Source organism: Bactrocera neohumeralis, unplaced genomic scaffold (genome assembly GCF_024586455.1).
Source record: "Bactrocera neohumeralis isolate Rockhampton unplaced genomic scaffold, APGP_CSIRO_Bneo_wtdbg2-racon-allhic-juicebox.fasta_v2 cluster09, whole genome shotgun sequence".
In the NCBI taxonomy this organism is placed as follows: domain Eukaryota; kingdom Metazoa; phylum Arthropoda; class Insecta; order Diptera; family Tephritidae; genus Bactrocera; species Bactrocera neohumeralis.
In genome coordinates, this window is record NW_026089622.1 from 16,320,069 (window position 1) to 16,347,248 (window position 27,180).

Consider the following 27,180-nt stretch of genomic DNA (forward strand, 5'->3'; position numbering starts at 1 on the left):
TAAAATAATGATTGGTCTGTATGAAGACGGCTGTGTTAAGTCTTTCTAAGGTTTATCCATCAAGATAATCTGCGACTTTTTCCATTAAATTGGATAGTATCCGGAACTAAAAATTGCATTGAATAGCATAAAGAGCACATCTACAGCAATAATCGGTAACTCAGTCAGCATTTTTGGGATAATATCATGTGCCGGCGACTTTTATGGATTAAGTTCTTTTATGATTCAAATAATTTCAGAAGGTGAAGTCTTAAAAGACTCGATCGACTTAGCTGTGTTGGGAAAGATTGCCAGCTTAAAGTTGTTCTTTGGCAAATTATGTTGAAATACCTTTTCTAGATGATTTGCAAAACAATTAGCTTTTTCCTCGTCAATTCGAGCCCAATTTCCACCCAAGTCTCGTATAGGCATGTTGGAGTCAGTTGGTGGCTTCATGGATTTTTGGGTTTTCCAAAGGGAATTTTGCTTGTTTAATTTAAACACAGCTTCTTTATATACATTGCAGTGTTGATTCTTCCTCAAGTTTAGGCTCTTTTTTTTAATTTAAGTACAGCCGATTTCAATTGAAGTTGAATGGAAGGTTAGCGACTTATCTTCCATTCACGTCTTGCACGCCTTTTTTCATTTACAAGCTTTTCTATTTCTTTCTTAGTGATTTTTCTGGGACCAAGCGGCTTATAGTTTTTGTTTGGTGTTGCTAAGACAGCTGCGCTAGTTATTATATCATTGAGTTCTCTTATGCTTTCGTCAATATTTCTTCCTGTATTTACTTTGTATTCAACATTAATGTGGCTACTCACGTATTTTGTATATTTTAGCCAATTAATTTAAAAGATGTTAGACCCATTTTTGGATCAACGAATATGGGTTGTTCATATAACCTTATTAGTACAGGAGAGTGGTCATAAGATAGATCAGTACATGTATCAGATGTTATGTGCGAATTATCTATATTTTTAATTTGAATTAGTCGTGAGCCCTAATACATGTGGTTTGCATTGTAATCTCCACCTGTTAGAAATCTATGACCTAGCCTTCCAATAAACTCTTTAAATTGGTTGTCGTTAATTTTAAACCGAGGTGGGCGATATATAGCCGTCAAGTTTAAGATTTTTTATAGATATTGTTGTAGCTTGTAACTGCGCTGTGGCATGCAATTCTAATGTGTGGTGATTTAATCGTTTTCTAACCAACACTACTGTTTTACCATGTGCCCATGTGCCTTTACATTTCAGTGATTTGTAACATAGATTCTAAATCCCGGTATAAAGAATTTGTTTTTATTCGTAAGATGAGTTTCTGACAAAAGCATAACATCTATATTATTTTCATCAAGAAATCTAATAAGATCCAATTTATGTTGGTTAACTCCGTTAGCATTCCATATACAAATGTTTTATTTAATAAAGTTCATAAATTGTGTCATACATTGGGTAAGGTTGAAAATCATAGTTTCAATTTCCGCTTCCATTTGGTTGGTTTTGGGGCAATTACATTTGTGCAGTGTTGACTTTCACCACATTTGCATAGCTCCCTTGTGTACCATGAATTTTAATAGTACCCGGTTTTTAAACATGGACACATATATCATTTGATTGCGACGTGCTTGATTCCGACAACCAATTTCGCTTTTAAGTCTTTATATACAGGGCAACCCCTATAGTTTGCAGTATGATTTCCCCCACGATTACTAAATTTTTTTATTTAAATCCTCTTTCTTTTGATGTGGGATGTAAATCACCACACACCACGCATATGTACACTGCGTAAGGTGCAATATGAGTATGTGTCCATACTCTTGACAGTTTGTACATTATACCCGCCATTTCTTTTGTGTGGTTCCTCAACGGTAACTCTGCGATGGATGTTTTAGGTTGTAAATGGGATGTGTTTCGTTTTTCTTAAGTTGGCTAGAATTTGGCATCAATTCGATTTTGAACATTGGTTTAATACTAAAACCACTTTCTTCCAATGCTTCTACCGGAGACGAAGACTAGGCCTTTTGAGCTCTTCAGTTGGTAAGAGTAGCAATCCCTGTTATTATTTGACAAGTATTTTACAACATCCATGAAACCTTTTTTTAGTGTATGTTTGAATTTTTGTTTCATCTATGTTACCTTTTTTCAAGGGCACTATGTGGAAATTGTTTGTGTCTATTATATTGTTTAGTTTTGAGACAAGCGCATTTGAGCTCCGCTCACGCAAATATATTGGAGTGGGTTTGGCATTTACGACTGTGTCGTTACGCTCTTTGCTAAGTAAGGCAAATCTGTTGCCATTTAGGATTTCTGGCTTTTTACCATTTGACGTGCCGTGTTGAATTTGTTGGTATTAACCGCTGATTTAATTGAACTTGATTTTACGTTTATATAGCGATCAATGCCAGTCTGAACAGATGGCCCTTGTTTGCTTGAAACAAACTTGCATTTGCTTTCTCTCGCTGTCCGGGTGCTTGCTGGTACCTGTGGTTGCTGTCAGCGCAACTGTTGTTGCCCTAATGCGGTTTTCTGCTGCTTCTGCTGACTGCGCTTGCTTAGTTTCTACTTTTTTACTTTTTGTTTCGTGCACAATTCGTTTATGTTTATTAATAACAATTTGTGTGCACTGTTTTCAATTTAATCTATTTTTATTAATTTTTGCTTTTTGAAAACACAGATTTCACGGAGCGAATCAAAAACACGTCCGTACACCTTGACCACTCTCTGTAATGACATGTTGACGTTTTTTCTTGTTATTGATTACGATTTACCATACCATTTTACACACATACATATGTTGGTATAAAATATTTTAAATGTCCGCTAAAGACAAAATAATAACCGAAATTCGAAATAAGATTGTATGATTTTCGGTGTTACGTTGTTTTGAATTTTAGGTGACGATATGAATGTAATACCTTATCTTTTAACCAGGTTGGAAGCTTAACTGCGATCAAACTCCGCTCTCCAGTGATTGCAGGAAATTTTGCAGTTTGGGGAGGAATGTTCAGCACTATTGACTGCACATTAGTGCATTTTCGGAAAAAGGAAGATCCATGGAATTCAATTATAAGTGGATTTACAACAGGTGGAATTTTAGCTGCAAGGAACGGTAATTATTGATAATGTGTAAATAAGATATAAGATATATTTCTTATTGGAACAGCTTTATATACGTATACAAATTTTACCCAAAATCTGATTCCACATTGAAAGTTCTAACTAAATGTTGCTTGTCAAAATTAGAGCGTATTTTTTTTTAAATATATGTAAAAATTAGAAATATATACATAAAAAATATATATAATATTTACATAAAACTCAGTCTGAATGGCTTTGACCCAATCTTTGGTGTGTTCATCATTGCCATCCCCAGAATATAGCCGATTTGGCAATGAACCATCAACTGCTTGAGATCGGACTGTTCGAGATTTTCTTTTATTTTATTCCTTATTAATTAACTCACAGATTTTATTCCTTGTACTCTGCTGACGCGATTTATTTGTGAAAATAAAACAAATTATCGATATGTTGTACTAATTTAAGTGGATCTATTTAACAAATTCGTTCTAAGGGAGTCGTCTGCCTCCGTAGTTTAAAAAAATCTATTTGTTTTTTGCGTAGCTAAAAAAAAATTTTTATAACTCATTTACTCGCTTTCACCAACAGTTTGAGAAGCACTACAAAACAAAAAACATATACAATTTAAACAAGTAAGTTCGGGTGCAACCGAACGAATCAAAGTCCGGGAGATGTAAAACGTCAACTAGGGGTTATATTAAGGTACCTTTCATATAATCACCAATCACATCGAGTAAAGTCAGTCGGATGCTCGAAAATCTTGATATTAAAATGTTATATGGGGGTAGGTTTTTTTGTATATGTTCGGAAAGTACCGCAATTGATGATTTTGGTTGCGACGTGTCTGGTAAGAAATTTGCGAGACATTCTATAAAATTGCTGACAAAGTGTGGAAAAAGTAAGTTATTAAGTGTAGTAATTAGTGTTTTTCATATTAAAACTTGAAAATAAATTACAAACATGTGGGAAAGGGCTAAGTTAGGGTGCAATCAAACATTTTATACTCTTGAAATTTACAGGAATCAAAGCCAGAGAAATATCTTATGGTGTAAATCGCCAACTAGAATTTTCATTGAGATTATTCAAATATTGGCCGATATATCCAGCATAATGTCAGCTGGAAGTTCGAAAATTTATATGTTAAGTATATGAGGGCTCAGAGAAGTATTGACCCGATTCACACATTGGCCGATATTTTCGGTCAAAAGCCAATTATAGATAATGGGGTACAAATATTTGGTACCGTGGGTCTTGAACAGTTTTGTTTGGATTTGGACAATTTTTGGTGAAAAGATTGCATACTTTAAATAAGCATAGCAAATTTGGTTGTTGGAGCTTTAGTGGTTTAACTGATATGCACATTAAACATATTAAATGATAAATGATGAATAAAGTCTATCTATACTATTTTTTATCCACAGGTGCCCCTTGCTATCGCAATCTTCTGTGCCAAATTTATATCTTAATTAGGTGCTTAGTTATGACACTTTTAAGGTTTTAGTTAATGGTGATTTGTGAGCGTGGCAGTGGTTTGATCTACGAGCTTGTAATTTTTTTGTACTAAGGAACATGCAAGTTTCATCAAGATATCTCAATTTTTACTCAAGTTATAGCTTGCACGGACGGACAGACAGACAGTCACCCTGTTTTCAACTTTTCTCGCCATCCTGATCATTTATATATACATAACCCTATATCTATCTCGATTCGTTTTAGGTGATACGTACAACAAAACTAAAATACTCTGTAGCAACAGTTTGAAAGAGTAAAAAAAGCATTAAATGTGCAGCAATTTTTTTTTATTATTGTGTTCAAATATTAAGGCGATTTTTTACATCATTTTAAAAATTGGTGAACTTTAAACTTCCCGACTTTAATGCCAGGATGGGCAAGGAAGGTATCTTTGGCAAAACGGTCGGCAAATTCAGCCTCCACGAGGAAACATCCCTAAATGGGTTGAGGCTGATCGACTTCGCCGGAGCCCGAAATATGGTTATCTGTAGTACTAGTTTCCAGCATAAGAAAATACATCAAGCTACCTGGCTATCTCCGGATCGAAAAACCACCAACCAAAGCGATCATGTTGGGATATACGGAAGACACGTCTCCAGTGTTTTAGATGTGTGTACGCTCCGAGGTCCTAACATCGGCTCGGACTACTACGTTGTTGCAGCCAAGATTCGCACATGCCTCTGTGCAGCCAAAAACGAACGTCAACAATCATAAGGAAGGTTCGACGTCGAGAAGCTGCAATCACAACAGATACTCGAATGATTTTCTACTCGACTTGCACTCCTGCTTTCTGAGAGCAGTCATCAACAACTCGGTATAAGGGAACTGTGGGACGGCATTTCAAACTCCTTACGTACAGCTGCAACCGAAACCATGAGTTTTCGAAAAATGCAAAATAATAGCTGGTACGATGAGAAGTGCTGTGACGCAGCGGAGAGAAAATAGACAGCCTACCTCGCAACGTTACGATCGGCCACATGGGATGGGATAGATACCGAGAGTTGAAGAGGCAATGCTCGAAAATTCTACGAAAAGATGCGGTGACTAACAGAAGGTATCAAAACCGGAGTATACTCTTGTAAAACCCCCAGAGGTGATCTGGAAACCGATGCTCAGAGGATACTAAGGAACCACTCCTCCAGCCTACTGAATGGCAGTGTAAGCTAACGCCAGGAGAAGGCGAACCCGATTCCCCATTCGATGACGATGGAGCAGATGTTCTATTGCCCGACCATGAAGAAGTTCGAATAGCAATTACCCGTCTGAAGAACAACAAAGCGGCGGGGCCGATGGATTGCCGACCGAGCTATTCAACCACGGCGGCGAAGAATTGATAAGGAGCATGCATCAGCTTCTATGTAAAATATGGTCGGACGAAAGCGTGTCCAACAATTGGAATTTAAGAAATTCCCATGACAGCCAGTTCTACACACTTACGACTCATAGAGAGTGGACCACGACCGACAAAATCGTGCAGTATCGTCTAAGGAGGGATACTACCCTAGAAGGTCAGGCGAGCTCGAAATATTTAATATATACAGGTGCTACTTTGGACTGAGTAAGCAATTGAGAAGTAAAGTCCTCTCTAAAACCAAATCTCTATAAGTCACACATTATTCCCGTCTTGCTATATGGTGCAGACGCATGGACGACGGCAACATCTGATTAGTCGGCCTTAGGAGTTTTCGAGAGAAAGGTTCTGCGAAGAATTTATAATCCTTTGCGCTTTGGCCACGGCGAATATCGCATTCGATGGAACGATGAGTTCTATGAGATATGCGACGACATTGACATAATCCAGCAAATTAAAAGACGGCGGCTGCGGTGGCTAGGTCATGTTGTACGTATGGACGAAAACACTCCAGATCTGAAAGTATTCAACGCAATACCCGTCGGGTAAGCTGAAGAAGAGGAAGACCTCCACTCCGGTGGAAGGACCGCTTGGAATCTCCATTTGGCGTCACCTTGCGAAAAGAAGAAACGACTGTCGCGCTGCTATAATCGCGTAATCGGTGTCTACGCCAGTAAAGAATAGAAGAAGAATTTAAAAAAACGAATGGAAAGCGTTCAGTCATAATTAGTTTGCATAAAGATGGTCACACACAGCGTTATATTGCTGACAAATTTAATAAAATCAGGTCGGAATATGGAATGTTATTGCCGTATACAACAAAGAAAATCGAGTCATCAGGAAAAAGAGATAAGGCGCCCAAAAATTACAATGGAGAGAGTAGGTAAACGAATTTTGGTTATTTCCAATTCTGAATCTTTCAAATAAGTTCCAAAAAATCGCGCACAGCTTATAAAAGAAGGCAAGAAAGCCCCCTCAATGCACACTGTCCGTAACAGCTTGCGCCAAGCCAATATTCAAATTTTTGGCATAAAGTGCTTTGAACTGATGAATCGATTATTAGACTTCTTTATTCCCACGGTGTGGTTTACGCTTGGCGCTCACCAGAACAAAAACTATCATACAAGTGCACTTCACCCGCAGGTTAGTCGGTGGAAAAGGGCTTAATGGTTTGGGGATGCTTATCTGTGAATGTCCCTGAAAATATTGTAGTCCTGGAAGGAAAAGTTACTGCTGCAGCTTGTTCAAATATTTTAAACGAGCAAGCTATCCCCGAGGGTCACCGACTAATTAAAACTAATTTCATTCTTCAACAGGGCAATGCGTCTATTTAAATCTCAACAAAGCCTTTTTGTAAACCTTACCTCTGGTGGGGGGAATTCAAAAACAATCTTTTGTTGAGTGAGAAATCTTTCATTCAGATTTTATTTGGTATTTTTCTTTGCTTATATACAAATTTTTAAAACTATCTTATCTAATTAAATATATGTATGTGTATGTATGTTACAGCACACCACATGGGGTTGTTTTCAACCATACAATGCCATACATGTGTGCGTGTGTGGTCATACAATTTATGTTGTATGGTTTGGGCTGTTTTCAAGTGCACAAGTGCATTTGTAATCAATTGCCCAAACCTAAGTAGATATGTTTATATAACATATCTTGAGTACAGGCGTATTGCATTTAAATGCATACGTGCCTCATATATGTATGTATGCTGCATATAAATGCATATATTTTTATGTGTTTGTTTATTTATATTGCTTCTGTCTTAACTAATATATATATATGTATGTGTTGTATTGCCTCGGCATTGGCGAAGATAAGCCTGTTCAATATATTTGAACATATTGCAGAGGGAAAGAAATGATTATTAGTGGACTGTATAACTTATTACAATAGCTACAATATTTCTTATCTTATTTGTAAATAATATAAAATTGTCTAAATATAAATATATTAATTATTCCGCCTTTTTTGAAGTAATGATCCTGTTCAATTTTGAACATTCTCCCGGGCGGCAAAAGTGACTGCAGCTTGTAGTCGTCGCCTGGTTTTCAATCGATAGCAAATGAAGATTGTTGCTAGCACGCCGATTATAAAGAATAATAATGCGTACTGAATGTCCATGTTCATTTTTGAACAGCGTCCCTTCATACTGCGAAAGTCATCAAAGAACATCTACAAAATGAAAATGTGAGTGTATTGAAATGGCCTCCTTAAAGCCCTGACTTGTCACCAATTGATAATGCTTGGGCAATCCTTTAGATGCATTTAGCTGAGAGAATCCCCAAAACCTGGCTGATTTGAAGGACTTTATTTATAACATTTGGAATAATTTTACTCAAAATGAGTGTTTGAAGCTTTTCCACTCCATGCAACAACGATTGGATAAACTAGTAACCGGAAATTGTGGACACTAAACAATTTGATAACAAATTTTTTCTACATGCAAACATATATCTTTATGCTTTCCTTTTATAAAAGCAATGAACTTCTTTTTTGTTTTAAAATTATTTTAATTAGATACTTTGAAATATGGTCTCAATAAAAAAATATTTTGTTTAAAAAAATGTAAACTTTAAAATTTTATTCACTTCGCTGACTTATATTTCACTTTGGTAACCTACTATCTACTGTACCTTTTGCCGATCCACACTGCTGATCCTAGATTAGACGCACCAATTTTTTTTTTTTTTTAATAAATTTATATGTTTTATCATGCTTGTTCATATTGTCCAAAATGCCTTTCGTATCAAAAGTTCGAATCTTGTCAGAAAAAAAGTTGCTCATGTTTGGTTGAATTGCGAAAAAACTGTAAATTCGAAGATTTCAAAAATGTCTCTTGTAATCACGTGCGTTTTTGGTTGGTCTTTGAAATATACGCACTTTACATTTCTTTGTCTTGCGTAAACAAGTGCAGTTTTCTCTATTGAAAATAAAGAAATGAATTGTTTTCCAGCTACATTTAAAATAAAAGTGGTATAAGCTACTATTCTGAGCTTATTGGAACGTGAAAAAATATATTTGTTTCACTCACACGGACTATCTAATCGAAACATTGCCAAACAGATAAAACGTAGGAAAAAAGCACTATCTGAACAATCAGTACGCAAAATTGTTAGAATTGCTTCAAATTCGACTAAGTATGTAGCTAATATTAAGGAATTAGCCGGAGTAAAACAAGCATTTCAAGTGTTCAGCGTACTCCTAAAACGTCTATAAATCAAGAAAAAATCTCTCGTAATGAATTAGGCAAATAAAAACGGCTTCGGTTCGCGAAAGAATACATAACGTGGACTATTCAATCTAACACTCGACTTAATGATTGGCGTTCAGTTGTCTTTATTGATGAAAAAGTTTTAATTTAGTAGGTCCTGATGGCTTTCAATACTATTATCACGATTTGCGGAAAGATAGCTGAGTCGCTACCACAGCTGAGAAGGTGGAGTTTTGGTGTGGGGTGTCATCACGTTTTATGGAACAATTTACCTAATTTTGATCGATCAGAAGATGAACGGCGATCGCTTTAAACATTGTCGGAGTCCATATTTGCAAAATTAAGTAATCTCTTTGGACCAATTCCGCAGATTTTTCAACAATCTTAACGTAATTGAAAATGTATGGGGCTGGCTAACACGGAAGGTATACGAAGGAGGAAATACTTGTACGAAGATAAGGAAACAAACTGCAGCTATTAAACGTGCTTGGAGCGAGATTTCCTTGACCTTGAATTTGTATGTTTGAAAAACACAATTTCGTTTGAAAAATCATTTGAATGTTAGGAGTATTCAGACCAGCTTTGTTAATTCGGTAGTTTTTTCCGTGCGTTTTGTTTTTGGAAAATTAACAGATTACCGAGTAACGAAGTACCAGACTGGCAAGCATTAGGGGTATTCAGACCGAACTTGTTAATCTGGTAGTTCGTTAGTTGATACTTCGTTAAAACACTTAACTGTGAACATACTTTTTGCTGTACATCAGTAGTGGGTGTAAATTTTGTTTCACAACAGCTGATTCAGTTATATTAAATACTTTTGAAAAATTTGTCAGAAACTAATTTGTAGTAGACAGCAAATGTATTTTTTCGCAATGAATTAAGTTAACTTTTGAGGCAACAACGCAACGCAACAGCTGAGTGATGTTACCAAGTAACATTATTCCGTAGAGGTTTTTATAGTATTTGTGCTCAGCAAATTTGGTTGTTGTGGCTTTTGTGTTTTATGAGATATGTACATGCCACGTACTAATTTACGAAATCGGTGGGACGGGTCCCGAGATATGAGATTTCACCAATGGGCGGTGCCACGCCCATCGTCCAATTTTCTTTGAGGTAAAATTTAATGTCTCTGGCGTATTTTGTTATTGATTTATTCCGGTTTCAGTAGTTTTTAGTGAGCGGGGTTATCTTCCGATTTCATCCATTTTCACACTGCCGGTAGAGGTTCTTATAATATTTGTGCTCAGCACATTTGGTTATAGCTTTATTAGTTTCGGAGATATAAATTTAAATTGTGGGCGGGCCCACACCCATTTTTTAAAAAAATTTTCCCCACAAATGCCCCTAAAAACTGCGATCCACTGTGTCAAATTACATTTTTATATCGTAATTTAGTGCTTATGGCACTTTATAGGGTTTCGGTTGATTAATTAATTAATTATTTTCATCTACAAACTCGTTTTTTGAATTTGAGTTAAAAAACCTAAAAATCGTGCTTTTAAGGTACATTAAATACAAGCAGCGAAAAATAGATATAGATTAAAACAACTACAAAATATGCCTTTCAGGCAATCAAACCCCTAAAGTGCAAAATAGTTTTTAATAGGAACTGACAGAAAAATACTTAAACTACTTGTATTGTGAGAAAAACATTCAAGCATATATCAAAGGTAGAGTGTAAAAAAATGTTTTTCTTTTTATATCTAAGTTTGAAAATATGTTAATGAAATAAAACAGCGTAATGGCAGACGACACATAATTAATTAATTTTTGTCGTTACATAAAAAATTCGCAACAACATGTGAATACGTTCAAGAATTATCCATTATAGATCCCTTCTGCGTCTCCAGCCAGAAGAACGTGAGACGTGATCTGAAGTTGTTACGCAGAAAACATATCAACCATTTTGTGAATTTAGGTATACTAAGACAATATTAATAATTTTTCCTTCGGTTGCTCTAGTTTTGGATTTGTTCTGCACCATTTTTTTTATTTAAGGACTTCCATGCCTTAAATATACCGTGGGTCCATCGTATAATCGGACAACATATATATATTATGATAACTGTAAATTTGAGTAGAAAATCATAAGTAACTAATTTTTTTACAAAGTGCGTTCCAAAGTAAACAGGACTTTAAAAAAAAATAACAAATGGGTTTTTCGGCAAAATCATTTTATTTTATTCAAAATAGTCTCCTGCTTCAATACAGCTTTTTGCACGGTCCAAAAGCATGTCGAAAGAGTGTTTTAGCTCGTTGACCGGTATGACCGCCAGTATGCCGTTGCAAGCGCTTTGAATGACCTCTACGTCTGCATATTGCTTTCCTTTCATGGGCAGATACATTTTTTACAAAAAGAAGAAGTCGCACGGTGCCATATTAGGTGAATACGGTGAGTGACTGATGGTTGATGGTTAAAATGTGATTTTTGGTCAAATAATCGGTCACAATCGTCGATCGGTGAGACGGCGCATTATCGTGCAACATACGCCAACTTTCATCTTCGCGATATTCGGGCCGAACACGTCGAATACGGCGCACCAAACGCTTCAAAACTCCAAGGTACAATACCGCATTAACGTTTTAGCCGAGTGGAACAAATTCTTTGTAGACAATACTCTTGGAATCATAAAAACAAATCGGCATTGTCTTCACTTTTGACTTCTCCATGCGCGATTTTTTGGGTTTCAGCTCGTCCGGTGCCTTCCATTCAGAGGTCGAATCGTTACATCCGTGCACGGATCGGCAAACATACGAAAGAAAATTACGTGATACGTCAATCGTATGCGGTGATTGGCATTATGACATACGATAGCAAACGGATCGTAATGTATTTTTAATTCACAATAGTTTTTAAATTCCACATTGCTTTGGATCGTATTTTTAGGCTACAATAGATGTGGAACTGTCAAAACTGTTGCGAAATTTTCAATAAACTAACAGAAGTTAATCAGAAATATCAAAATGAATCCAACTGTGTTTTTTTATTTGAGCTCTAGTGAAAGTGATAGGCGTAAAAAAATAGTGCGGAGATAGTTAAGAGATCGTAGAAATAGCGTAGGTATAAAAAAAAATATGAATCCTCATTTACAAAATTTTCTTTGTAGATGTATCGTTGAACAAAGCATCGGAATCTTAAAAACACGGTGGTGATTTTAGGATTTTAGGCAAGAGAGGAGGTATCACCCCACAAAGGGGGAAGATTTGCTAACGTTTGTGAGACATTACATAACATCTGCATAAAATTTACAACAAGTTGCGACCCTCAAAATTACGATTCTTATCACACACAAGAAATGGACACTGGGGTAACGAACCGCTTCACCGCAATCGACCAAACGATAAGAGATCAAATAAAGTATTCTTTAATACATTTAATTAAAAAATGTATATGTCCTTACCATTGTAAATAATTTTATTGTCAACTAAAATACAAAAATTTTGTTAATATAAATATTTTTTTTTTTTATTTTTTAATGAGATATTCCATTCATTGCTTTCTTGTTTATGTCCTTTATTACTAAAAATTATAAAACACTTAAAATTTTAAAAAATTTTGCTCACATTTCCTTAAATTTGGCTATTACGATTGGTAGTTCGCGTTCGAACGACGATGCGAACGAACGGATACGTTTATATACTCGTTCACGTATGTCATCATGCCAGATCACGATAGAAGCGTTATGATCACGTACGTCATAATACGAAATACAGGCTTTTACGTGACGAATGTAACGATTCGACCCCAGCACTCTGGCGTTTCGTTTCGGGATCATATTGGAAGCACCACGTTTCGCCACCAGTCACAATATTGTAAAGGAAGTTTTTGTACTTTTTGACCTCTTTAATGATGTCCTTCGAATGTTGGATTCTGAGCAATTTTTGGTCGTCAGTCAATTTGTGCGGAACAAACCGAAATGCAATAAATTGATATTTTGGAGATGTTCAATTCCATTTCCATGAATTTCAATCATGATTTCGGCTGATTTTTGATGAAGTCACACACAGTTTCGATTGAGTTTCCGGTGATCACGGAGTTTGATTGTCCCACATGTTGATCGTTATTCATGTCCTCACGACCACTCTGAAAACGTGAACTCTGTTGCGGGAAAGGCAATCATCGCCATAAACTTGTTTCATCAATTGAAACGTTTCGGTAGAAGTTTTACCAATTTTAAAATAAAAAGTTAATGTTGGCTCTTCAAATAACTGAAAATTCAAAACAAATCAAAACAAAAATCAGCTGTTAGTACTTAAGCCTAACCTAAATACGTAAAATCGTTGAGTTGGTAGGAAGAGCAAATCCACAGTCCATGTGAAGAAAAGGTTCCATGAGCCAGGAAAAGATTCCATGGTGAGTTCAGATTGGTCAATAGAAGCTAAGAAGAAATATTATCAGTGTGCGAAGAGCGTTATATAATAAAGGAAGTCGCAAATGATCCTTTTACTCAAAGTAGAAAAGATGTCTGTTTCGAAATACGTTGCACAAATACGATTACCATGGTAGAGTTCCAAAAAAAAAACCTTACATTAGCCTTCAGAATAAAAACAAAAGGTTGAAATACGCTAAGGAGTATTTATTAAAATCAGAAGATTTTTGAAATAAGGTAGCTTCACATTTTTTTTTATTTCAAAATACATTTATTTTGATACTTTTCAAGTTAAGGTTTATTCACTGATGAAAGCAAATTTAATTTGCATGAACCAGATGGCAAAATGTGTGTGTAGTGTAAACCAAATGCCGAATTTGTTTATACAAATGCAAAAGTCACAGTAAAGCACGGAGGGGCTCTGTTATGGTTTGGGGCTGCATGTCAAGTGCTGGAGTAGGCAATTGCATTCTATTGATTGTAAAATGAACAAATTGGCTATCTTAATGTTCTAAAAGAAAATGTAAAGCAACGTGCGGAAAAGTTTGCTTTCTATCAAGACAACGACCCAAAGAACACATCGGGCGTTGGGAAGCTTTGGTTGATACACAACTGCCCCAAACTAATGCAAACACCAGCGCAGAGACCTGACCTCAATGTAATCGAGCATTTGTGGGAGGAATTAGTTAGAAGAGTATCGGCAAAAGTTTAACACCTTAGATCAGCTAAAGGAGGCTTTATTGGAATTCTGTAAAGCCAGAGGTTTGTCAAATCTGTCCCAAAGCGCTTACAGGCTGTTCTAGATAACAAGGGATAGGCAACCAAGTACCAGGTTGTTAAAATATTTTTTTCGTTTGATAAGAAAAAGAATTCAAACTATACTTTATTATTCAGTATAATCTCCCTGAACATTAATACACTTGCTCCAATGATACTGCATTCTGTGGACCCCATCCCTGAAGTGATAATGATCATTTCATGAAAAACGCTTGCCACGCATAATTTTTTTGAGTTCTGGAAATAAAAGGAAGTCGGTGGGAGCCAAATCTGGTGGATGCTCCAACAATTCGAACTTTAATTCATGAATTATATGCTGGTATTGTCACTGGCGAAGCGAATGCATTGGCGAGTTGAATATTTTAGGCGAAAATTCGCCAGGTTCATATTGTGACTGGCGAATGAACATATTCGCTCAACTGTTTTGTTGCCATACTAAAATAATTGAGAAATGTCACACGAGTTCTACTGAAATTGACATATTTGACGTATTATTGTTATTGTTTTGGAATTTTATTATCCTCTTATTCGTTATTGTGTGTTTTGAAATTTTACCGTGATTTTAAAAAAGTGAATAAAAATGTTTAACAACGTCGATTTATATTTTGAAGACAGTTATGTTGAAAGGACAACAGCGAAGCTACTTAGGCACCGACGGTTCATCAGAGATCACTCTAATCCCATGGAACTTTCTTCATTGTTGTAAGTATCTATTGCTATAAAAGTGCATAAACAAATATCACGTCACATAAGTTTTTATTAACAGATTTAAAGAAAACTTTCGGTTAAGTAGGGATACATTTATGTATGTGCTAGACAGCATAAAGGAAAAATGTCCGACTAACCTATCGTCGTCAATATCGCCGATGTTGAAATTGTGCTGCGTTCTCAGATTTTTGGCTCATGGGAGCTATCAGCAAACAGTGGGAAATGATTTCCAACTATGTAGGTATTGCACAGCCCAGTGTTTCGTTGATTTTTAAGGAAATGTTTTCAATATTGGAATCCACTCTGTGCAGTGTCTGGATCAAAACAGACATAACTGAAGAGCAGAAACGAACAACAAGAAGGAAATTTTTCACCAGATCAGGAATTCCAAATGTGGTTGGTTGCGTTGATGGAACCCATGTTGCAATTATTGCTCCATGTGAGAACAAGCACTTATATGTGAATAGAAAAGGATTTTACAGCATAAATGCGATGATTGTAATTAACAACTAAATAAATAAATTATTACTTATTATTATTTCGTCCTAAAAAATTAATTTGTATCAGGCATGCGATCAGGATATGGTTATACGGTGTGTTGATGCAAGATATGGAGGATCTAGCCACGACTCATTTGTGTGGAACAATAGCGCTTTAAAAACATATCTGGAGCAAACATACCAAAGAGGAGATCATAATTCGGTTTACTTAGGTAACTACAATTTATATGTGTATGTACATACATAAATACTAAAATTAAATATATTATAGGTGATTCTGGTTATCCACTACACGAGTATCTATGGACGCCTTTCCGAAACGCTTTACCAGGAACAGTGGAATCAAATTTTAATAAAAAACATGCAAAGGCAAGGAACGTAGTTGAACGGACAATTGGAGTGCTGAAATGCCGTTTTCGTTGTATACTAGGTGAACGTAAACTACGATATCCTCCTAGTAAAGCAACTGTTATTGTAAATGTTTGTTGTGCTTTACACAATATTTGCAAACAATATAATGTGAATGATCCTGAAGAAGAAACTTTTGTTGATGTGGTAGTACCACTGGAACCAGTTGAAGGAAATTTCAGTGGAACAGCAGCAGATCATCGCCGAAGACAAATTGCGAATGCATTGTCATAGTATAGTTGCATCCCTAAAATATATGTAACATAACTACAATAAAATAACTGAAATTAATTTTGAATTGCAGGAAATACGTTTTTTTTATTTTGAGTATTTCAATTTTTTTAATTCTAATTCTTTTAGTTTTATTTCAATTTTTTCTTTATGTCGCCTATTTTTTTTCTTGATTTTCTTCCTTCTTTCTTTCTTCTTTCATTTTATAAAGCGCCAATTTTTCTTTTTTTAATTCGTAAATTTTTCTGTTGTATCTAGAAATTTCATTACACACAGAATTAATATTTTGCATAATACCGACAATGCTTTCTTGCGTTTCCGCTTGTTTCTCCAAAGCCTTCATACGCAAATTTTCGCGCTCCTCCACTCTGCTTGTAGGTGTCTGCCTAGACGAAATGCTAACATTTCCAGCCTGTTCAGGCTGCACCTCGACATCTTCCAGATTTTCTTCTTCTAAATATGCAGGTGCTGGTGTAGTGCTACCAAATGCGGCTCCGCTTGGATTCACTGCCTGCTGCAAGCTGAGCAGCTCGTCCACGGCCTGCTCCAAAGGCGTTAAACTCCGTTGGTTGTATGGTCCTTCACCTGCAACTGCAATCTCCTTTCGATCATCTGCAATTTTCCTTTTTAATTTTAATTAATAGTCCAACCAATCCTAAGAAATATACAAATTAATACAGATATGTACATATATGCAATCAAAATTGTTTATTCTTACCTTATTCCATTCGCTGCCACAACGTATTGGAGGGCCGTTATGGTTTAACTCTGAAGCAATTGCTTCCCACAACTCCATCCTATTTTTTTTTGTTGAGCCAAACGGCGCCATTCCTCTGGCTAACTCAGGATTTCCTTCCATCAACTTCACCAATACCTCAAATTGCTTTTGAGTAGTTCGTTTTATTCTGAAAATAATTAAATTCGTAATGAATTAAATACAATAAAAAAATTTTTAAAATTTTACTAACGTTTTCTCCATTTTTAATCAGATTCTCGTATCAAATAAACGTTCGCCAAATATTCATTTTCGCTAGATCTTTCGCCACTTCGTGGCGAATTTACTGTGCGCTCGCTACTCGCAATTCGAAATAGCGAAATTCGCCTAAAATTTCATTCGCTTCGCTAGTGACAATACCAGCATTAGCCATTGTTAAAATGCTCTTGAAAAAGGATTTTTTTCTTCTGCAAACCGGATCTTTTTCAAAAATTTTTTCTTTCAACTGGTCCAAAACGTTGCAATAATATTTAATTTTGTTTAAAATAAATAATTTTTGAAGTTTTATTCTTTACCTTACCGCTGGTGGACGGCAAGGAGTGACTTGCATCGAGGGAGAATTATTTCATTCTAATTTATTTTGTATTTTCTTTTTTTTATATACTATCTTATCTTATATAACTGAAAATATGTGTGTGTGTTTATGTTTGTACGTATATAAAATCAGTGTCGGACATACCATATTGGACTCATACCTACGAATTACATTATCATTTCCTATTCTCATAATTATCATTTTAAATATAAACAAATCCCTCAGATTTGAAGAATAACTATTTATTTTATGAAAACATACCAATCCCTAGAAATTATTTGACTCCATGCCATTTTATACGAAAAAAATTAACATCTTCAATATTCTGTGCGACAAAACATATTGGAATAATTATTGTTTTTTTAATATTTTATAGCATAACCATTATTTTTAATTACTGCATCTATTTAGCATAGAATATATGATAATGTTAATAACTTATTGTGGAAAGCTGGTTCGTTTTGCAGCTTCGAACAAGTTGTTTTTACCTCCATTCACTCCTTCTCTGTCTATCCTTCTATTTATTATCAAAGATTTTCAATAGGATTCAGATCCAGCGATTGAGCTGGTCATTTTAGTATTTAATATTTTGAGCTACGATCCAATTCACCACTGGTTTAGACTTGTACTTTGGGTCGTTGTTGAGTTGGAACGTCCATGAAAGTGGCACATTCACATCGGCATGGGAAAGCACCACGTTCTCATGGATATTCTTGTATATGAATCGATCCATTATGTTATTAAAGAGGCCCAACACCAACCCCGGAAAAACATCCCCAAACAATAATGTCAATTGATTGTTGATTCTTCAGAGGAAAGTTTTTTAGCTGCCCTATAACTTGTTAGCTTACCTGCATACGCTCTTCTTTGTACAGAACAGCTGCTAACTTTCACATTTAAGGCTTAAATCACGCTCGCTGCCACTTATATTGATACTTTTATAGTTCTCTAAAATTTTTAAATCGTCATGTCGAGTTGTAGCTTAGAACTTTAATCGCGTCACAACTTTTTATATTAAGACAGTTCATTAAACTAAAAAGATGTCGTTGTTTAAATTGCGTAGTGAATACAAAATCCTCAGAAAATAACGGGATTTCGACCCTTTTCTCGAAAAACTGCGACTAGTTAAATATGTTTTGTCTCAATAAATATTGGGTACTTGTAATTTCTTTCGTATAAAATCTAAACTATTAAGTACTTTTTTCATATACAAATTTGTTATTTGGAGTATACGATGTTTTTAGCTTTCATAGCCATCACTTCAATATGTTTTGTCCGACACTGTATATGTTTTATGCTACATAGGGTTGTTTTTAAGTGTACAATTCAATGCATGTGTGTGTGTGTGTTTAATATTTTCTGATTTTGGTTTTTAAAGTATAAATTTGTGACTTGTGTTTACCCATTTATTTTACAATTCCTATATGCTTTTTATTATTATTGTATGCACATTGCATGTAATATGTCTCTTTTTTATTATGGTTGGGGCAAGAATCAAAGCCGGAGTGCGGAACTTTAATCCTCTAAACCTAACCAACTCAAGACTCTCTCACGGAACCACCGGCTAAGTATTACTTCGTGGGAGGGACACATTTAAGTATCTTCTATTGTGCGGTCTGACGGACGTCTAATGTGTTGAAAACGTCTCAGTTTTGTCATTACGGATGCTGACGCTTCGCTGACAGCTTTCCATTTACCAGTCGACTGGCACATGAGTGCTGTTAAATTATCGACCGTAAAACTACCATTGAGTGTGGTTTTTAGTTTTTTTTTGTATTTGAAAATTGAGAGCAATAAAATAGTACATACCATCTGAAAAGGTAGCTTGTAAAGCACCCATGTCCATTAAATATTTGCGTCAGATGGAAATCTAGGTCTCCATGTCGTCTGTCTATCCATGAGTGGATGTCCGGTATAAATCGATGGGCCCAGCGCACTTTGGATGAGGTATTCCACCTCTTGCTTCATTTTAATGCTCTTGTTCCCCTCCTCTGTTTTTGCCGATACTGTTTTAGGCGCTGATTGATAATATAAACGCTCAAGTTTATCTCCCTCGATGTCAATGGGCGGCAAGCTGGCTAATACTTCAACAGCGTCGGTTGATATAGTCCGGAACGCACTTATTACTCGAATTCACAGAAGAGAACCATTTAAACACTCATTGCATTTATTTTTTACTACCATAAAACTGCACTCGAGGTAGAGTAGCTCTAGGTACCTTCGTCTGTATCAATAAACAGCCTTCTGTTTTTAAAATCGCTCAATATAATGTTTATGAGGTATTTAGGAGCTCGTATTTCATCCAGGGTGTTGATTATGTGTGCGCGTTTTGCCGTGTTGAACGCATTCTTGACATCCAGGGTAATCAGCGCGCTGGACTTTTTGGTGCCACCTTTCAATCTTTTGCCACTTACTGCAAATTTCGCAATATCGACGACTTCTCGTAGTGCGTCAATAGAGGATCTATTTTTTATAGTCGTATTGTCTCTCTGATAATCTGTCGACTTTCTGGATTGCTAGCTCCCAGCGGTTTTTTATTACACCTTCGTACACTTTACCAATAGTGTCGAGCATACACAGTGGCCGGTACGATGAAGGGTTATCAGGTGGTTTCTTTGGTTTTGGGAGCAGAACAATCGCTGTACTTTCCACGCGTCGGGGAATACCTCTTCCTTTATACACGCGTCGTACATTTTAGCGAATAGTTCAATACAGGCGCTTTGGTGTTTTTGATTTTCTTTTCTATGACCAATAGCTCTTCTTCCGTGACTAACGGGGGTGAAACTGCAGATTCGTTTCGTCGCTTGGCATATGAAATCTGGTCGTGTTTCGGGAATAATGTTTCGACGACTTTTCCAATAAAATATGCATCTTTCGATTGCTGCTGCTTATTTGCTTCTTCACAGAGCTTCTCAAAACATAATTTTTTGCTCCGGGTAATAGCCGACTTCAGGAGCTTCTTGTGGCTTTTAAATTCTTCTCTTAGGCGATTTTCGTTCGCTTCACCCGGGTTACGCTGTACACCGTCTGGCTGAGAACACAAAGCTTTCTCATCGTGGAAATTTTGTTGTGAACACATCACAACTGCGCATTGTTGCATCGCATACTGTGACCAGTTCCTTTCGCACTGCCGATACCAAGTGGGCGGCGTCGTCACCTGATGTCTTTGATGTACTCCAGACTACCTTAAACAGGTCTGAATCGAACTCCTGTTGCTTCCAGCTTCGCTTTCGGGAAGTGTTTCTGCTAAGGGTTTCCGGCTCTCGGAAGTACGAAATTTAAGCTATAATCGCCATATGGTCACTATTTATGTATGTATATGGGGACACCGCCCACTTAATATGTATGACTGCTGAGCGAATCATTTGCAAACATAATATCTATTATGGATCCTTTATTTGCTTTTTGGTAAGTGTTTTGCGTTCCACACTGTTTATTATTGTTCGGTTCGTTTGATTGAGGAATTCTTGAGTTAGCCGCCCGCGATGGTTTGTACATCTGCTGCCTCATGCAGTTGACCATGCATTAAAATCACCCGCTATTACAATCGGTGTTTTGCCTCTGGTTTCTAAAGACAGTCTTAAGAGAAAAATAACAACAAGTGTTCAAGGTGTACGGACGTGTTTTTGAATCCGCTCCGTGATTCTGATTTTTGCAAAAAGTAAGCAAACAATAATAATAAATAAAAACAAACAAACAAATAAAAAAACAGTGCACACAAACTATTAATAATAAACATTAACAAATAGTGCGAAAAACGGGGAATATTCGTTCCAGTATCCCTTTTTGAAGAGGTTTTGCGCAAAGGGGGAGGGGCTGGGGGCTTGCTACCCCCCTCATTTGAAAGGTAATGAATGGAGCTTTTGAATAATAGCACCCTTCCCACTGAAAAGCGCCGCAGGCGAAAATTTGGAATAAAAAATCGCGCGATTTTTTATTCCAAATTTTCGTTATATGGACGTAATATATTGCCCACTTTTCAGAGAGCTAAATAACGTATTATATTTACCTGATTGGTTATTTGACATCATTATAAAGTTTGAAAGCAGTTATTTTATTTACTTATATTAAAAATTTCCAATTGCGAAAACACACTGGTTTTAATTAAGGCACGCGAATATAGTATAATAAAAATTTGAATTCCATTGAAATCAATATACCGTTAATACAGAAGTAACCCAATCAACATTTTTTCTATAATACTAACGTATTACCCCATTATTAAAATATATATATATATATATAGTATAACCTTAATTGAGCGTGGCCCTAAGGATCCACCCACCCCACCGCACCCCTTTTCACATATGTTAATACTTTCAACCATCGATCCGAAACGAGTCCTATGTAAAGTAACCCAAATGTATGTAAGACCTACCATTTTGATTCGTTGGGTTATTACTGTTTTCCTTTTGTGCTTATTTTCTTCGTCGTTTGACAGTTCATATTCAGTAATTTTGCTTACATTTCAAGGAACAGTATACCACGTAATTGAAAGCTGTTTTATTTATTAAATTGTACATAAAATTGCAACTTAAAATTCATAATTTATTATTAATTCAATTAAATATATTTCAAAGCATGTGTGTGTGTGTTAAATTGGTTAAATTTTTTGCAAGCAGTGCAACAAAAACTTCAAAAGAAGAGAGCCATTGTTTGAGCAAATGTGAAAATGTGCGTTTTTTGCTTACTTATATCTAAAAAACAAATTAACATTTAACAATAAATTTACATTTAAACCAAAGTTTAATTCATAGGCTATCCGTGCTATATAAATCAAAAAAAATCCGTGCACGCATTTGAGAGGAATAAGCAGTGAAAAGAGATACTGAAACGAAGCAACTCAATATCCCCCCATCCCCACAAAACAATATATAAAACAAAAAAACAAACAATAATGAGTGCTTCGTAGCCTCACCCGCAAAACCGTAGGCATTCCTTAAATGCCTACTTCAGCTTTGTCGAGCCAACAAATGCAACTCCTGGTAAAAAAAAATGTAACGGCGATGATGAGTCATCGCAGCGATCAGATGAACAGCAATCGGGCAACAACAAATCCACTGACAGCAGCCGCTATGCAGGTACCAGCAAGCACGCGGACAGCGAAGGAAAATAAAATGCAAGGTGAGAATGTACCAAGCAAAAAAGGGCCATCAGTTCAGACTGGTATTGATCGCTACATTAATGTAAAAAGGAAATTGAGTCCTATTAAAACAGCGGTCAATACCAAAAAATTTCAAGCAGGCACGCCAAACAGTAAAAAGCCAGAAATTCTTAATGGCAACAGATTTGCCTTATTAAGCAAGGGCCTAACGACGAAGCAAAGGGTACCACCACGGTCGTGAATGCCAAACCTCCTGCAATCTACATTTTTGCGTGAGCATTGCTCAAATGCGCTTGTTTCCAAAATGAGCAATATTATAGGCGCAAACAATTTTCACATTGTGCCCTTGAAAAAAGGTAACATAGATGAAACAAAAAATCAAACATACACTAAAAAAAAGTTTGATGGATGTTGTAAAATACTTGTCAAATAATAACAGGAATTACTACTCTTACCAACTGAAGAGCTCAAAAGGCCTAGTTGTCATAAAAGGTATAGAGTCTTCGGTAGACTCTAACGACGTTAAAGAAGCACTAGAATAAGGTGGTATTAGCATTAAATCAGTAGTAAATATTTTTATCAGGAACAAAGTCCCACAACCCATGTTCAAAATAGAATTGAATAGAACAGTACAATGTACAAACTGCCAAGAGTATGGACACACGAAAGCATATTATACTCTACGAAGTGTCTGTGTAGTGTGTGGTGATCTACATCCTACTTCAAAATGTACTCTTAAAAAAGAGGATTTAAATAAAAAATGCAGCAATTGTGGAGGAAATCATACTGCTAACTACAGGGGTTGCAAACTATACAAAGATTTGAAATCGAAGTTGTCACAGGCCATCCAAGCACGTCGTAACCAAATGATGAATATTCCATCTAATGAAAATATTAAAATACCCGTCCATATTTCAAAACCAGTAAATCTTAAAGACAATGCTACTCAAGGGAGCTATGCAAACGTGGTGAAAGGCAATACTACATAAATGCAATTGCCCCAAAACCAATCAAATGGAAGCGTTGAAACTATGATTTTCAACCTTACCCAATGTATGACACAATTTATGGCTTCAATGCAAAATATGATTCAAGAGATAATCAAATCACAAAATCAAATGTTGCAAACTTTTTAAAGTAAAAAATCAGTGTATTGAACATTTGTTTATTGTCATAAATTGGAACTTATTAGATTTCTGGATGAAAATAATATTGACATAATGCTATTGTCAGAAACTCATCTTACGAACAAAAACAATTTCTTTATACCGGGATTTAGACTCTATGTTACAAACCACCCAGATGGAAAGGCACATGGTGGAACAGCAGTGTTGGTTAGAAAACGGTTAAATCACCTCACATTAGAATCTTATGCCACAGCGCAATTACAAGCTACAACAATAACTATAAAAAATCGCTGCGGGGATTTAAATCTGACGGCCATATGCAGCCCACCTCCGTTTAAAATTACAAACATCCAATTTAAAGACTTTTTTGGAACACTTGGCCATAGATTTCTAGTAGGTGGAGATTACAATGCAAAGCACACGTATTGGGACTCACGGCTAATTAATCCGAAAGGACGACAGCTGTATCACAATATTATAAATAAGCACAATAAACTTGACATAATATCTCCTGGTAAGCCGACATATTGGCCTAGTGATCGTAAAAAAATACCAGATTTAATTGATTTTGCTGTAACCAAAAATATATATAAATCGCACATAACAGCTGATACATGTACTGATCTATCTTCTGATCACTCTCCTGTACTAATAAAATTATGTGAACAACCCATATTTGTTGATCCAAAAGTGGGTCTAACATCTTATAAAACGAATTGGCTAAAATATAAAAAATACGTGGGTAGCCACGAAAACACTCCAGCTCTGAAAGTATTCGACGCTGTACCCGCCGGGGAAAGCAGAGGAAGACCTCCACTCCGTTGGACCTGGCTACGCTTGGAATATCCAATTTGCGCTACGTAGCGAAAAGAAGAAACGACTGGTGCGCTGTTGTTAACTCGGCTATAATCGCGTAAGCGGTGTCTACGCAAATTAAGAAGATGAAGCCACATTAATGTTGAGTACAAAATAAATACCGGAAGAGATATTGACGAAAGCATGGAAGAACTCAATGATATAATAACTAGCGAAGCTGTCTTAGCAACACCAAACAAAAACTATTAGCCGCCTGGTGCCAGAAAAATTACGAACAGAGAAATAGAAAAGCTTGTAAATGAGAAAAAGGCGTGCAAGGCGTGCAAGGCGTGAATGGCAGATAAATCGCTTCCATTCCACTAAGCTTCAATTGAAATCAGCTGCACGTAAATTAAAAAAGAGCTTAAACGTGAGGAAGAATTCAATACCGAAAATGTATATAAAGAAGCTGTGTCCATATTCAAGCAAGCAAAATTCTCTTTGGAAAGCCCAAAAGTCCCTGAAGCCACCAACTAACTCCAACATACCTATACGAGACATAGGTCGAAATTGGGCTGGAAGTGACGAGGAAAATGCTAATTGTTTTGTAAATCACCTAGAAAAGGTATTTCAACCAAATTGCCCAAAGAACCACTTCGAGTTGTCCAGCTTACCCAACACAGTTAAAGAGTCACTTGAGTCTTTTAAGACTTCACCTTCTAAAATTATTAGAATAATAAAATAACTTAAACCAAAAAAGTCACCAGGACATGATAATATTACCCCAAAAATGCTAATTGAGTTACCAAATATTGCTATAGAAGTGCTCTCTTTGCTCTTCAGTGCAATCCTTAATCTCGGATACTATCCTAATTCCTGGAAAAAGTCGCTGATTGTCTTGATAGATAAACCTGGGAAAGACTTAACACAGCCGTCTTCATACAGACCAATCAGTCTTCTACCCTGTCTTTCTAAAATATTTGAAAAAGTGTTACTATCAAGATGTCTCCTTTCCTCCACGAAAATAATATAATACCAACGCACCAATTCGGGTTTCGTCCAAAACATAGCACGATAGTGCAAGTAAATAGAATTACTAACGAAATAAGAACAGCATTTGAGCACAGAGAGTACTGTTCAGCTTTATTTCTAGACGTGGTTCAGGCGTTTGATAAGGTGTGACATGAAGGCCTTTTGTATGAGATTAAAAACATTCTACCCTTTGAATTGTATAAAACATTGGAGCCTTATTTAAAAAATAGAAAATGTGTGGTAAAAGTGGGAGATTTCATATCTGATGAACGACAGATAAGGGCTGGTGTACCACAAGGCAGTGTTTTAGGCCCAACTCTATACATCATATATACGGCAGATCTTCCAACAGCTAATAATGTATTAACTTCAACTTTTGCGGATGACACAGCTTTAGTGAGCCGTAACAAATGCCACATAATAGCATCATGAATATTAGCCAAGCACTTAAGGTCTATCGAAGAACGGCTAGCCAACTGGCGTATAAATGTGAATGAACAAAAGTGTAAGCATGTTACATTTTCGCTAAGACCTAAAATGTATACGGCAGTAAAAATTAACAACATTTTAGTACCCCAAGCGAACGAAGTAACTTATCTTGGTATTCACATGGATAGAAGACTTACGTGGAGAAAACATATATCTAGTAAAATAACTTGCATGAAGATAAGAGCTGCAAATTTAAATTGACTTTTAAATAAAAACTCCAAACTTAGCCTAGACAACAAAGTGCTTTTATATAATGCTGTCATAAAGCCGATTTGGATGTATGGCATTCAACTATGGGGTACGACCTGTGCAACTAATATTGATATAATACAAAGGTTCCAATCAAAACTGCTTAGAACAATCACGTGTACACCATGGTACATGCGTAATGAAAATATCCATAAAGACCTTGGTATTTCTATGGTAAAGAAGGAAGTAGAAGACAGCAGAATTAAATATATGTATGTATATCTAAACTCCGAGATCACCCAAACCCTTTGGCTAATGCTTTGGTACATTTGGTACTAATTGTTATGCTTTTAAAACAAAATACAGATTCAATAAATAAAAAAGATATTGCAAAAAAAAATTCTATGATTGCTGCGCGGGGACGAGTATAGAAACCTACAAAATATATCACCTGTATATTCGCCCATGTGAACAGTTATGAGCTTCTCTGGGGCAGGTCTTAAAAGGTTGTCCTTTGCAGGGCCATATTGCTGCCTTACCGGTTTTGTCTGCAATCCACGCGCTTTTCGGACGCTGGGAATATTATTCACTTAGTATGGCGACATCAATATTCTCTTCTATAATTGTCTGATCTAGCAAATCCTGTGCTGCTGCGCAATGATTTAAATTTAGCTGTATAATCTTCATTTTCTTAGGGTTTTCATCATCTCCAGGTACTTGGGGCAGGTGGTGCTCAATACTGAGTGTTCCCCTTTGCAGAGCATGCAGCTCGGAACGTTTGTGCATACCTTTGCTAAATGTTTCGCGGTTCCACAACGTGTACAATTAGTAGATCTGCCTGTCGAGGTGAAGCAATTACGCGCCATGTGACCCAGGTGGATACACTTATAGCATCTGGGAAAAGGCGAGTAATCTCGATTCTGTTTATGTATGTATGTATGGACACAAGTACATACATATGTCTTTTGAGTTCAGTTTTAGGTGCTGTCATACCT

At 36.2% G+C, this 27,180-nt stretch overlaps 1 protein-coding gene across 3 annotated transcripts in view; it reads left to right on the plus strand.

Annotated features, from left to right (window-relative positions):
- LOC126764441 (mitochondrial import inner membrane translocase subunit Tim17-B) overlaps positions 1 to 27,180 on the plus strand; it is a 77,108-nt gene that overhangs the window by 34,257 nt on the left and 15,671 nt on the right. Inside the window, exons 3-5 of one of the 3 annotated variants that reach the window (XR_007667983.1) lie at positions 2,913 to 3,090; positions 12,253 to 15,712; positions 15,772 to 16,206. Coding sequence is in view for 2 of the 3 variants with exons in the window: in XM_050482127.1 (XP_050338084.1) it covers positions 15,196 to 15,498; positions 15,568 to 15,712; positions 15,772 to 16,142 (819 nt within the window). In the remaining variant the exon portion in view is untranslated. Of the gene's footprint in view, positions 1 to 2,912; positions 3,091 to 12,252; positions 15,713 to 15,771; positions 16,207 to 27,180 lie in introns of those variants that run through there. The other 2 variants (XM_050482127.1, XM_050482129.1) reach the window with 2 other exon arrangements.